The following is a 15,122-nucleotide window of genomic DNA, read 5'->3' as shown; positions in this document are numbered from 1 at the left end:
AAAGGGAAGCGATCGACGACATTTATGGCTTGTCTTTATTTTGATCTTCATTTAGATCACTGGTTGTGATATTTAGCTTTTAAATGAAGCTTACAGTGAAAACTTCTGTATTAGATTAGTTTATCAAAACCAAAAAGAGTTTACTTGTATGTATGTAACTGGTTTAATTAAATTACATCTAGATAATAAATTCCTCAATCACAAAACACCCCCCCCCCATGAAAAAACTATACCAACGTGCTTGATTCCTCCAATGTTCTATAGCATCACCATCAACAGCTGTGGCTTCCCCACAAATCGTTTTTAAAGAAAGACAATTTCTGTCTTTGAAACGCTCCAGCCAACCATTGCTGCAATGGAAATCTTCTATGTTCAACTCCTTAGCAATTTCCATCGCTTTTTCTTTAAGAATGAATGAAGAAATAGGCACATTTTACGATCTTTGCATGCTTTAACCATTAAACTGAAATCTCCTCGATCTCGTCAAACTTTGATTTCCTCATTCTCTTTCTATTGTCTTTGCAGTCTGCTTCTTCAATAGTTTGCTTTGATGATAGAATATCACTTAAAGTAGTTCTCAGAGTATTGTGTTCTTTGGCAAAAGCTGTTTTCGAAACATTTGACTTTTCAAAAACTGCAATTAAGTCCTTTTTTTTAAGAGATAACGAGGTAAGTTTTCATTTTCCCGGCATTTTGAAACGTAATCAAATCACAATTTTGTAAGCAAAAAAATGGCCCTTATAGCGGGGCTTACTCGCTATGAAATGAAGTCCCACTGAAGTACGTACAATAAAGAAAATGTCTACACTCGACTGAGTCGGAGCAAAAAGTGAGAACTTTGAACGATTGGCTTGCAAAATTCCCAGAATCCAAATCCCCTAAAAGGAAAGGAATGCTCACAGCTGTAGAGCGAACTTTTAGGGTGGTCAAAAATTCCCCGAGATACTTAAAGTGAGAGGGGCGGGTCTGAAAAGATAACAGAACTGTATACAAAAGTGCGAAAAAAGATAGGTTTGCCATTTTTTGGGGTGACGAGTTATACGGAGTAGAATTAAATTCGATGACGGGTAAAAGAGGGTTAGTCGGGACTAGGACTGGGCGATATTAGAAATTATATATCGTGATATATCGTCAGTTTTGCATCGCGATATAGCGATGTATCGCGATATAGTATTTTTGAATTTCATTTACTTTAAGGCACAGAAAGTCAGATTTCTATCAAGATTTCATACGCATATTGATTTAAATCAATTTATAAATTTGAAAATATATATGTTTTGCTAAAGAAAGATATTAAATAAATTGACTAAGATGTACAAATCTTACTTAAAATATTTATTGAAAAAATGTGTGTAGATACAGAATGAAATATTTGCACTTCTTTATCGTTTATAAGGTATAAGCAGTCTTAATTTAAGTTAACCCCTAAAACACCCTTAATTACTCTCTAATAAAACGAAGTAGTAATTGATAAAAAAAAAAAAAAGAAATGAATAAAATTCGCAAGCTCTTCAAATTCTTTTGAACAAATAAAGTTTATTGACTTATGTCCAAAAAATAAGTTTTGTTTTAACTTTATTTCTAAAAATAAAAACTCAAGATTTATAAATTTAAAATCAGTAATAGAAGCCCATTAAATTATTAGAAGTTTTATCCGAAAGGTTTTTAATAAATTAAAAGAAAGTAAAAAAATAACCTAACAAATTTATTTACTTTGTAATTTAATTCCTTATGGGTGCCTTAAATTAGATTTCCGATAATTTTCACATTTAAAAATATAAAAAAAGTTTTGTCAGAAAATAAATAAAAAACTTACCTAATTAATGAAGAAACTTTTCTTTATAAATTCTTTTCAATAATAGATTGCGTTCAGAACAAGGTTAAGACGGCGATCACGAAGTTAATCCCATTGAAAATAATCTACAAGAAACGATTTAAAATCGCGAAGGTGCGAAAACGAACATGTGATATAACGATATAAGGTCTCAAAAGTGATTCTGATTCTACCGCTCATCAGTCAACCGTCTCAACATAACGAAACAATATCGTCTTCCACAGCGCGAGTTGGCATCGGAACGTAAGAGAAAGTCCTTGCGTGTATCGCTATATCGTTATATCGTCTTCTTCACTCGACGGCTTAAATCAGATTTCTGATGCATCGCTTGGAATGAAAGTTGCTGTATCGGTTTGCCGATATAGGCGTTAAATCGATATGTCGCGATATATCGATTTATAGCCCAGTCCTAGTCGGGACCATAGGAAAACGACGACTCAAGCAGAGTGACGACTTATCCGGGTGACGACTTAATGAGGTTTTACTGTATATATATATATTCTCGATATCACAGTATTACATAGAACACTCCCCCCCTCCTCCTACGTTGTAAAAGTTCAGCTTTTTTTATTTTCGACCACTTTCATGCCTGTATTAGTCTATTTAACTGGAGTTTTATAAATTTGAAACATTTGACCTAAATTTGATTTTGAAATTATGTGATCTTATTATTCATTTTATTAAAAAGAGACAGTAAAATATGAGGATATTAAAGTATTTAAAAAAAATTATGCCTTCTAGTTTGTTATTTAATGATGCTTCCTAACTTTAAAAAAAGTGATGCAAGACATTTTATAAACTATGTAATGATATTTTAATTTCTTGAATTTTTATGTTTCAGTATTTTTTTAGTCCTTTTTGAAGTGTTGAAACGAAAATAAATTATGCTGAATTATGTTATTAATTTATGCTGAATTCATTTTGTCATGTAAGTGGATCCTAAATTACACAAGTTGAAGCAGAGTACTGAACTTATAAAATTAATTTTGTTGGATATTATGATTATTTTGTAATTTTGTTGGGTATTATTTAATAAATATTTAAACGTGCATTTCCTACATTAACTTGTAAAAAAAATCTGGTGTTATTTGAAAAAGTAATTAAACGAAATCTTTGAAAAAGTAATTAAACGAAATCAAGTTATACACATTGTAGGGAAATTTTAAAAGATGTCTGCATAAAAAATTCAATTTGTGTAATTTTTTAATTTTTATGTTAATTCCAAAATTTTGTATTTATCAACTATTAACTTATTCAGAATTGCTATCAGAGTATGCCCGACCACACAAACGGTTAAATATTGCAAAAAGACAAAGATAATTCTGTTAATAGAAAAAAATCCTACTTTTTCAATAAAGAAATTGAATAAAAACACCATTTACTTTAGGGATTATATCACTTAATAGATTTGACAGATAATTTAAAACTTGATAATTATTTTACAGGATAAATCAGCATGGAATGAAAGGCCATATTGCAAAACGCTATGGGGATCTTGTTCAAGATTTATGGAGTGGTACTTCTCGAACAATAGCTCCTTTAAAACTGAGGGTAATTTAATTTTAGTTGAAATAGTGTCTTTTTTCCCAGTATTTTTAATAATCTATTGTTTCTGTATTAAACGTTTTTGTTATGGTATATTTCATTTGTATCAAACCATTTAGCAGTGTTAATAAAGGAAATCTTATTCAATTGTGCAACATTTTAGATTGTAATAAGAAATTTCTAGTGAGTAGAGAAAGTTATCAAAACCTTAATTGCTTAATTGTGTTTCCATCTCCAATTTTAAGTTACCTACATTTTATGAAATATATTATCATATTTAATGCATTTTTCTATATTTAATCCATTTCTTTTTCCTGGCCAATTAAAATCCTGATGAATGCAGGATAAGTCTGTTTTGAAACTCTTTCTAACAGTATGTCATGTTTATCCAATAGGACGAAGCGGAAAAATTTTAATTTTTAACTGTAATTACAGCAGTGATATAATACTTATATTTTATCTATAGAAATTGTTTAAGGATAACAGCATATATTATTTAATTTTATCTGTTTTTCCAATACAGCTTACAATTGGGAAATATGCACCACGTTTTAATGGTTTTCAGCAACATGATTCACAAGAATTATTGGCTTTTCTAATTGATGGACTTCATGAAGATTTAAATAGGTATGCATTTCAATCTGTCATTTTTTTTTTCATTTGCTTTGTTAGACCTAATAATTTATTGTTACAACCACTTCATTAATAAGCACACAATCAAGAGTTTTTTATTTTTATTTGATTTGATTTAGCTAATTTTATAGGATACATTGTGACATTTGTGAAAAACTATGAATTTCAAAAAATGTATGACATGTTTTTTTAAAAAATAAATTTTAGACATCCTTCTTTAACCTTACCATACTGTTATAAATATTACTTCAGATACTTTTTAACAAAACTGGAATATATTGAATGTAGGAAGAAAAAATTTCTATGTATTTTAGTTTTAGAAAAAAATATATCTTGTTTCATTTGCTTCTTATGGATATAAATATTATCTATTGTATAAAAAGAATTTGAAAATTCTTAAATTTAATTAAGGTAGAAAAATTATCAAAAACAATGTTATACTACCTTTTAAAAAAAATAAATGTTTTTTTTCATCATATGACTAAAAATCTTTTAAAAAAATTTTTATGAATTGATTTTTATAACCATAAATTTTTATTGCTTTAATGTTTTATTTTTATCCTGGTTACTGGTTATTAAAAGCTAAGCAAAAACTTTTATCTTAACTGATTTAAGGAAATAAATTACAAATATTTGTTATAAAATTTTTTTTTAATTATGTTTCTGTAGAAAAACTCACTATAAGCTCAAGGCTGTACAATTCTATAAAAAGATTAAAAATACACAACCGATAGTTTTCTGATGCGATATTTAAAATTGGTATAAAATATGAACACAGTTTTTCTAACAGTTCTATTTTAGTATATTTTCCCTAATTTACTGGTAATATATGTTATATGTCATGTTAAATGCATACAATTTGTGAACTGATACAGATAAGGTTCCAGATTTCAAATGTGAAAGCAGTTTTCAGTTTAATATACTTTTTGGGATTCACCTTAGCTTTTTTGTTAAATACAGTCAGACCTCGCTATAAGGTCATCCGCATATAAGGTCACCCCGCATATAAGGTCACTTTTCCAAAGTCCGGGCTCACTGAATAGGAATTCTTTGTTATAGATTATCGGATATATGGTCATGTTTCAAAAACCTTTATCGCTTATAAGGTCACTTTTATCTGAGGCGAGGAAAGCTCTTTTCTAACAAAAGCCTATTTAACTTCCTTACAAGACGATTACCCCTCTCGAGTTCTAGGAAAATGTTGCAGCCAACGAACACACCTGGACCTGGAGAGAGTTTCCACCCCCCAGTTCACAAAGAACCCCAGCTTTCACTGCCAGTAATTGCTCGTCCCTGTCCATACTTCCAGGGAAGGGGGGGGGTGCTTTCGCCGTTCGGGCGAGAACAAAAGATAAGTTTTCCCATCGCGTCACGTGACCATTTGTTGACCACACCAGATAAAAGAATTTCATTCGAACCTCTCTCATCGTGTCATCATGTTGGCAAAGAGAAAGACGTTTACTCTATCAGAGAAAGAAAAAATCGCTGAGGATTTTGAAAATTCAAATTTATCAAAAGCACGTTTTGCGGAAGAACGTGGTATACCACGCACCACCTTAAACAATATTCTGTCTTCTCATCGCATTGGAAATGGGAAAAGAAAAAGAATGCGTTTTTCCCCTTATGAGAAAATTGAAGAAGCCATTCTCCAATGGATAAAAATGGCTAGAGCTCAAAATGTTCCGATATCGTGTTCAGTACTGAAAGAAAAAGCTCTGCAAATAGCCGCGGAATTGGGAGAACCTAATTTTATGGCGAGCAATGGATGGATTCAGAGATTTAAAGTAAGGCATGCTTTAACTTTCAAGACAGTATGCGGTGAAGCCGGAGGTGCTGACGAAACTGTTTTAAATGACTGGAGGAAATCTGTGTTAGAAGATGACATCTTGAAACGGTATAAGCCCTGCGATGTATTCAACGTCGACGAATGTGGTCTTTTTTTCCGAGTCTTACCTGAAAAAACTCTAGCTTTCAAAAATGAGAAATGTGTAAGTGGCAAAAAAAGTAAAGAAAGACTTACAGTATTTTTAGGGGCCAATATGGATGGCTCTGAAAAATTGAGACCTCTTGTTATTGGTAAATTCCAAAAGCCACGTTGCTTTAAAAACGTGAAATCTTTACCAGTGGATTACGACGCTAACAAAAAAGCGTGGATGACCATCGCCATTTGGGAGAAAACAATACGGCGTTTAGACAGGCAGTTTGCGAAGAAGAAGCGAAAAGTTGTTTTCATAGCAGACAATTGCACAGCTCATACCAACATCGCACAGTTAGCCTCGATTGAGCTTGTTTTCTTGCCTCCCAATGTGACCAGCGTTCTCCAACCATTAGATCAAGGAGTTATTCAAAACCTAAAAGTGAACTATCGTAAGCTCCTCCTGAAGGACTTAATCGCTGCCATCGACCAAAAAAAGGAGTTTCACGTTACTGTCTTGGATGCCATTTTCTATGTGCACAAAAGTTGGAACATGGTGTCCACCACATGCATAGCGAATTGTTTTCGTCATGCTGGTTTCGTGAGTTCACTGAATATCGTGGATGACGAAACCGATGAAGAAGACGATATTCCTCTATCTGTTTTGATGGAATATTTGAAAAATCGTGGCCATGCCATTGAAGGGGAGGCTGAATATGGTTTGGTTGATGAGGAAATTGCCACCACTTCTGAAGCTACAATTTCTGAAATTGTTTCACAAGTTTCACAAATTGTGGACAGTGAGGACAATGACAGTGATCCTGAGACTGTAGTTGTAACCCAAGTGGAAGCCTTCAATGCAATAAATGTCTTACGAAATTTTTTTACAAACCATGAGGGAGCTGAGGAACATTTTGAGAAGTTACAAAATCTAGAAAACATTGTTCGAAAAATGAAACCAAAAACGAGACAGACCTGCATAAATGATTATTTTAAATAAGGTAAGATGTAATGTATGTATGTACACTTTGAGAAAATCTGTAAACAGCTTTATTTTAAATTAAATTTTTAAAAAAAAATCTAACTTTCTTTAATTCTTTACTAGTTTTGTTAAAATTTATTGACTTAAATATTTAATTTATTAACTTAAATATTAATATATTTAATTTCTTGGCTTAAATATTTATTTTTCGGTTGTAATACCATTTTTAAAAATCATAATGTGTACTATTTACATGCTTAGTTACGAACTGCTAATGAATCGGTTAAAAGGTCACCCCGCTTATAAGGTCACTTTTGCGATTCCCTTAGGGTGACCTTATATCGAGGTCTGACTGTATATAGTTTGTACAGCTCATTAAAAAAAAATATTGTTGCTTGCCATTAAACTGATTCTGATATCATTAAGCAGCTGATTTTAAATCTAAAATTTTTCTTCTTCTACATAATATCCAATTGATTTAACTTATGGATGTTCAGTGTAGCTTGTTTCTTGCCAGTACAGTTTCATGAGTAAGTTTTACTGATTCTCCAAAAATATGAAAACAATTAAAGGGAGAAACGTTTCTCTTTTTTTAAAAAAGTCATGGCTATATTTAAATAAAATATCAGATGATTGTTAAGCTCTTCGCGGACACCTCTACCATGTAATGTAGCCTGCGATGTCATAAGCCAGTGGTGCTGTGATCGTGTTTGGGTATGAAACCTCATTTGCTTGCCATAGCTTGTAGCGTAAGGACATTTTTAAATATCGTAGCTGAGCACAATCTATGTTTTTTGAAGTTCTTTGTTTACCCTTCATTAGTACGATCCGCCGTCATTGTCTAGGGGATGCCACAAGATGTTGGATAGTCGGACGACTTGAGGTGTGCCAATCGCAAATTATTTGTTCTAAGGACCTCAGGGCTTTGAGAGATGTGTTGTCAACTCTGTGGAAACGGTTCACCGAGACAAGAACAGCAGTCCCCTATCTGATCAAGGTCGCAAAAGGAAAACAACTCCAGCTCAAGATATTTATTTGAGACTTTAAGCCAAAGAGACAGATCCATGATGGTGACACAAACTGTATAATGCAACAGGAACATCCATTTCACATATAATAGTTGCCTAGTGACTTAATTCAGGTGACTTGTACGCCTGATAGTCTGTAGTCTTCATCCCTTTGACTGTGAACCACAAAAAGGACAGTTATCATGCTGCTGAGAACAGAGGAGGATCGTGGGCAGGTTTTCTTTCTTGATAAGCTCCAATTTGAACGGTACTGGCAGGTTCTCAGTACGAGGACAAAATCTTTCTACCCTATGTGAGACTTTTTCGCTTAGCATGCGGGCCAAATTTCATCTTTATGGATGATAATGCCCGTTCGCAAAGATCTCCAATCGAAAAATATTCAATGATTGGAGGGGCTCATGACCTTAATTCATTCGAACTGGTATGGAACACCCTTAAATGCTCAATTGCAACTTGACCAGCTCTAATAATCTATAAGTTCAACAATGCCTTGGTGTAAGAGTTGGTGTGATTGCCATAGAGATTGATGAGGACTTTGCTAAATGGTATGAAATGCTGATGCAAAAGTTGTGTAGCTGCTAGAGGCACTCACACACCCTATTAGAAATGTTTTTCTCAGACTGATCAGCTGCTGTGCTAGACAAGGGATCAGTTCCCTTATTTAATATATTGGCTGCAATTATTCTTGTTTACTAAATATACTGCTCTTATATCATATGATATTTTGGCCATGTTTAGTTTTATTTGCTTTGTTAGTTTTTTTATTGCAAAAAAAAATCTTCTCTGTTCAGTTGTTTTCACTGAGTTTTTGAGTATGTTTTGATAAAAGAAAGGTATTTTTTCAATAATTTTTTTTTTTTTTTTTAATTTTAGAGTTCATGAAAAGCCTTACTCAGGTCTGAAAGACAGTGACGGGAGACCTGATGAAGAAGTTGCTTTTGAGGCATGGGAAAATCATGTTCGCCGAGAACAATCAATTATTGTGGACTTATTTCATGGGCAATTGCAATCTACTGTCACTTGCAAAGTGTGTGGTCATACGAGTGTTCGCTTTGATCCTTTTAACTACCTATCTTTGCCCCTTCCAATGGAATCCTGTATACATCTAGAAATAGTTGGTATGTAATAGTTTTTTTTTACAGATGCTTTTAATTATTCTTTTCCTCAAAATTTTTGGTTTTTAGGAAGCGTTTGGTCTAACAAAAAACTGTCATTCTTTTCTAACAAACTGCTCATCAAGTTTTTATAAATTAAGAAACATTACTAATAATTGACTTTTGGTGTCAATAAAAATTTAAATTTTTCTGTACCGAACATGCTCCCAGCAATAGTTTAATTCAAATATTGACCAAACAAGCTTCCATCCACGTCTTGAGTTAGAAATATGGGTCGTACACAGTTACAAGAGCAGAATTTTGTGAAATTAACAGGAATATCCACACAATTTAAAAAAATCAATTATCATTTCTCAAATCCCTTAATTCTAAAATTAGACATTAAGATTCAAATTTTGGTGATTTAAAAATAAAATGTCTAGATTCATATTCTCGGGGCTAAATAATCATATGAGGCAACTGGTATTCACACGATTAAAAGTATTATGATTGTATTAATACATTTTTGAAATCCAATACTGCAATTCATATTCGCGCAATTTTAATGTCAAATAACAATTTACGTGATTCAAAAGTTATGCATTGAGTTTAACATTCACATCTTTTAAAAATTAAATATCACAATTCAGATGATTTAAAAAATCGAGCGGCGTGATTCGTTTTAAGGCGATTTTAAAATCAAATATCGTGAGATCCGTATTTGCAATTTTAAAACCAAACATTAAAATTCGTATTCACACGATTTAAAAATCAAACACTGTGATTTGTATTCCCATGATTATAGACTCGTCATTTTAAGGATTTTCAGACTACATGATGTCTACTGGTCACGTCTCCCGAAAACAATAACTACAGAAAAGGGATCAGCAAACAACGTAGATTCACGATGGAGTAGTTTCAAATCAAGCATGTCAAAAACAGATTCAAAAGAGATCGAATTCAAATGCTAAATTTGTGTGTCATAAGAATAAAAACCATGTGGAAATGGCTGAAAAGTGTGTATTTTCAACTGAATCATTACGAACGGAGTGTGTTAAAAAGTGTTAAATCAAATTAGAAAGTTTTGTGTAGTAATAACATATTGAAAACATCGAAATTTGAAAAACTGATAGATAGCTGCTGAAAAATTATAAAGTCATAATAAACTATATGATGAAATTGTCACAAATCAAGTTTGTCGAAAATGTATTGCTTAAACTTGCGTATCGTCGTAACATCGAATTAAAAATAACGGAATGTGAAAAGAAAAAAAAAATAAGAAAGGGTTTTAATCCTCACGAATTGAGCACTTCAAAAAGTGAACATTTAAATTTGAAATCCTTGAGTCATAATATCAAATTAAAAACATCAAAATTCTAGAAAGCATTTGTAACTAACCATGAAAACTATTGATAGCAGTAAAAAGGAAAAAATGAATTGCAAATTAAGCACGCTAAAAAGGGTTTACTCAAATCAGAAATGATGGATTAAATAGAATGCATCAAAAATGATATATGAAGTTCAAAACTCCTTTGTAATTATAACACTGTATCATAAAGATCAAAACTTAAATAATATAAACAATAAAGATACCCTCGAAAATCCTAAAATATGGCTTTTCGAAAATTGACCTTTTAAATAAATTTATTTTTTAATTTACTGATCGCGTAATCACAATTGAAGGGCTAATGTGCAATGTCTTCTGTGAAAAAAAAAAAAAGATTTTTCCAGACTAATTTGAAGGAGAGAAAAGGCGGAAATTTACTTTAATTGAAACGTAATGTTCTAACGTACGAAATTCAAAATAATTATACTTTTATAGAGGTAGAAAGCCATTAGTAGCTGTATAAGTACATTATTTTCCTATAATCACAATTAATTTAGCATTACTATGTGCGCCAATAATAGCTTAACAAGGATCGACCACAGTGCTGACTTAAAATATCCTCAGTGGCAGACAGATTTTGGATTAGAATTCCCTTATTGTTGGGCTAACCACTGGAGGTTTTCATGGTTTTCCTCTTCATCTAATACAAATGCGGATTACTTTAATCAAAAAGTTCTCCTTAAAAGCTAGTTTGATATCGGAGCTCTCTTGTTTTGTGTTGGGCTCAAAATTACTAGGTTGCAGGGTTACACTTGGATAGTAGTCATAAGCACTACCTATTTTGTAAAAAAGAATAACATTAAAAAAATAAAATGAACACTAGACTACATGGGTGTTGCTCAAGAGCTAAAGTTGTCCGGAATTATTTAGAATGCCGGGAATATCTGTTGTCAGAAGAAGGTGTGATCTTATTAGTATATAAATTATTGTTACTCTTTTTACTGCCTCCCAACTTTTAAGAATATTAAATTCCGAGAAGGGGGCTGATCAACTGACTATAGGCTCTGCATTAATTTAGATAAGATTTTATTGTTTCCTGTTTCAATTGTTTTGTTTTTCTTTCTTCTGAAAGTGCTGTTTCTAAAAAATAGGATGGTTAGTACTTTTCGTCTTTAATTTTTCATATACTAAACTTTTTTTTTGTTCTTATGCTATACTTTCGCCTTTGATTGTTCTAATATCACATTTTATGTTCAAAAATATTTGCATTTCTACTCTTAGCATGTCTGTAATAAGTTTGTGACTATGCAATAAATTTTTTTTTTTCAAAAGTGGGACATAAGACAAATTACAGTGAAACACTCGGTGTGCGCCAAAATAGCTCTGTGAAAGGGCCAAATTCGAATCGGGTGACTCAAACCACTGATTCGAATCATGTGCTTTTGATTACAGATTCAAGTCAAGAGATTCCGAACAGTCGTTCGAATTAAATTATTCAGATCAGTGATGCAAGTCTAATGATTTGGATGAAGGATTCGAATAAAATTATTTGGATTCTATGTTGTGAATCAAGTAATTAAAGTCATATGATTCCGATCTTTGTAGAATAAAGTGATTCGATCACTATTTGAATCAAATCACAAATTATGTTATTCAAATAACTCATTATGAAGTTATTCAAACCAGTGATTTAAATCGTATAATCGAATTGATACCCAACTTTACTTCCCTTATCTCCACTTTGCGAGGATTTTGGTCAAAAAAATTTATTTTGTGGGGCTTAAACTGTATTTTGCTTTATTTGTATTTCTTTAATATGTACTGTTTTTTCCTTATACAAAACCTGAAGTATACACCCTCTCTTTTTTCTTTATTGTAAATTTCTAGAAATACAAAGGTAATAATTTCAGAGACTTAATGTTTTTATATCATGCCTTTATTTCAATTAATTCCATGAGTAAAATGTAATCAGTATTAGAACTTAAATTTATCGTTAGAAGTACAAAGTTTGCTTTTTATTGCATAAAATATACTGAAAGCTTATTATTTTTTAGACATTTCCCTGATCCCAATTGCTACAAAGTTTTTAAAAATGCAGAAATTTCCTATTTTTCATTATTTTTAATGGTGCTCTATTTTCTGACAAATTAGCTTTCAAATGATGATCTCTTTTGCATTTGAAAATAAACATTTACTTTTAATATTTTTATAATATTTTTTATTGATATATTGAAGTTTATTTTATTTTTCATCGTAACATTATAATGATTATTGAAAAGCAAATAGAATTCTCATTCTAATGTTTCAACTTTAGTGATACGTTTGGATGGTAGCAAACCAGTGAAATATGGTCTTCAGCTCAATCATGATGACAAATATACTGCTCTTAAGCAACAGTTGGGGAAACTTTGTAATTTAAACCCTCAGCAATTGCTCGTGACTGAAGTGTCAGAAGCAACTTTTAAGGTAGAATTCCTTGTCTTTCAGTTTATGTAATTCAATGACACATTCATGTTATAATCAAATAAATGTCTTATAACTTTTTATACAAAATTATATGAATTAATGTTACATTAAGCAAAATTAATATGAAACATATTTCAGCAATCTGATTTTTGCAAACAAAATTATGAACAAATGACTTGAATACATAAAAAGATAAAGTGCACGGTTAAAAGAAAAATATTGCTAAATTATAATATACAGTAGAGAACCTATTATCCTGAACAATTGGGACCATCGCTATTCCGGATAACTGATTTTTCCGGTTTACTGAATCGCTACAAAACGCCGTTTTCTTTATTGTCAAACCCTACTTAAAAAAAATATTTTTTAGAATATTTAAAAAAGAAGAAAAAGCGATAAAGTAATACACATAGGCTTAATAAGATAAAAAGGAAAAAAAATAATGAAATAAAAATATATACAGGCTTAATACAAAATGAACAAAAAAGGTAAATTGGAAGAAGAAAAAAAATGGGGGGAGATGGGCTCCATCTTTTACCGCTTTTTTCTATTTCGTCATTGTCTGTGTCAGGACAAAACTATCCTCTCCATTTTTTACTTCGTTATGAAATTGGAAAAATCACAAACATTTACAACGTTTGAATGTAATTCTGGATGGAAAAAAAATCTATCAAAAATTTCTGGAGAAAAGAAAAACAATTTTTTTTACTTCATTATTCTTTATTTTTTATTATTCTCAAATAAGAAGAGAAAAATCGCGAGTGTTTCTTTTACCTCATATGCTCGAGACAGACATCGTTTGAATATAATTTTGGATGGGGGAAAAAATAGTCCTTCAAAAATTTCAGGAGAAAAAAAGAACTCGATTTTTTTCTTCATTATTCTCAAATGAGAAGAGAAAAATCGCAAGCATTTCTTTTCCCTCCTCTTATGCGCTAGAAAGACATCGTTTGAATATAATTCTGGATGAAAAAAATATCTTTTGAAAATTTCTGCAGAAAAGAAACTTAAAATTTTTTACTTCCCAAAGGAAAAATCTTTCTGCAGAAAGCTCTCTAACGTTCTGCGACATTATTGACGTGATTCTGGCACACAATTACTATCTAGAAGAATTTAACTTGGGTTTCAACATTTCACTAAAACATTAATTAAAATCAGAAGGAAAAACACGCATATCACAATCTTATTCCTCATTAAGCTGAGCGATTTTATTTCTCCTCTACTCCAGTTAAACATAAATTGGCAAGCAGACACAGAAACTGACATAATAAAAAGAATTTTTGTTCTACCAAGCTCTGCCCCCTCCTCACACCCCATTCAAATTGAATGGATTGAAAAATGGTCACAGTTGCAATACAGTATGGGACCCCTAATCCGGCGGCAGGACCCGAAATTCGGCACTTAATCCGACCTTCTTTTTTTTTTAAAGAAATTTTTGAGAAAGAGAAAAAAAAATCAGTCATATTCTCTTTTTATATGGAATTTTGTTCTCTTGAAGTAAGTAACAATATTTTATCTTTTAAAAATAAAATAAAGCATGAAAAAAAATATTCTTTGTCAAACAAAACATCTGTTCCTAAAGCAGTTTAAAATAAAGTGAAATTGAAAAGTAAAAACATCTGCATTTCCAATGAACAAAATAAAGAAATGCAAGTTCCAAGAAACTGATCAATCAATCTTGACAGCTGTGCAAGTGCTTTACTGGTTTGTCCCCACATTTCCCTCTCCTGTTTGACCATAAATTGGCCACACCCTGTTGACATTGAAACTACCATGTGGTGTACAAAATGAATTCTATACATTTTGTTGCTTTTTTTTATTCGATTTATTTATCTTTCTATTAGTTATTAACTGTCACTTTTTTTTTACTTGTTAACTAATTTTTTTTCATTATTAGTTGTTTGCTTCTTTTTTGTAACTATTCATTGTTAGTTTCTTAGCATTAATTGTTACTTTTTTTTTGTAGTTCCTTGTTAGCTTATATTTTTCTTTTTTTTTTAGAGACATGAGCGTCTTTGAGCCTTAAAACAAAATGTTGCGTAAAAGAAAAAACCTCGTGCCAAAGAAGAAATGATTATTTCTTTTTAGGAGGATTCGGATTATTTCATCTTGAATTATTTCTTCTTGATTACATTATATAGATTATTATTTTAATTAAGGAAATATATTATTTTAATTATTGAAATTTCTTATGATGGGGGCAGTATGAAATTCACCCCATCAGAATCTACAATCGAAACTTTGCTAAATTTATTTATTTTTCTGAAATTAACAGCATAATTGAAGTATCGTAATATG

General features: G+C 31.3%; 1 protein-coding gene across 2 annotated transcripts in view; it reads left to right on the top strand.

Annotated features, from left to right (window-relative positions):
* Positions 1-15,122, top strand: part of Usp32 (Ubiquitin specific protease 32) — a 115,965-nt gene that overhangs the window by 67,435 nt on the left and 33,408 nt on the right. For both annotated transcript variants that reach the window (XM_043050113.3, XM_043050112.3), the window contains 4 exons: positions 3,280-3,385; positions 3,903-4,006; positions 8,811-9,055; positions 12,673-12,824. In XM_043050113.3, coding sequence (XP_042906047.2) covers positions 3,280-3,385; positions 3,903-4,006; positions 8,811-9,055; positions 12,673-12,824 — 607 coding nt within the window. The remainder of the gene's footprint in view (positions 1-3,279; positions 3,386-3,902; positions 4,007-8,810; positions 9,056-12,672; positions 12,825-15,122) is intronic.

This window comes from Parasteatoda tepidariorum, chromosome 2, assembly GCF_982258835.1.
Source record: "Parasteatoda tepidariorum strain Cologne lab strain chromosome 2, Ptep-v5.0, whole genome shotgun sequence".
Classification (NCBI taxonomy): Eukaryota; Metazoa; Arthropoda; class Arachnida; order Araneae; family Theridiidae; genus Parasteatoda; species Parasteatoda tepidariorum.
The sequence above is the reverse complement of the archived record's forward strand: the minus strand, read 5'-3'. Positions and strand labels throughout refer to the sequence as shown.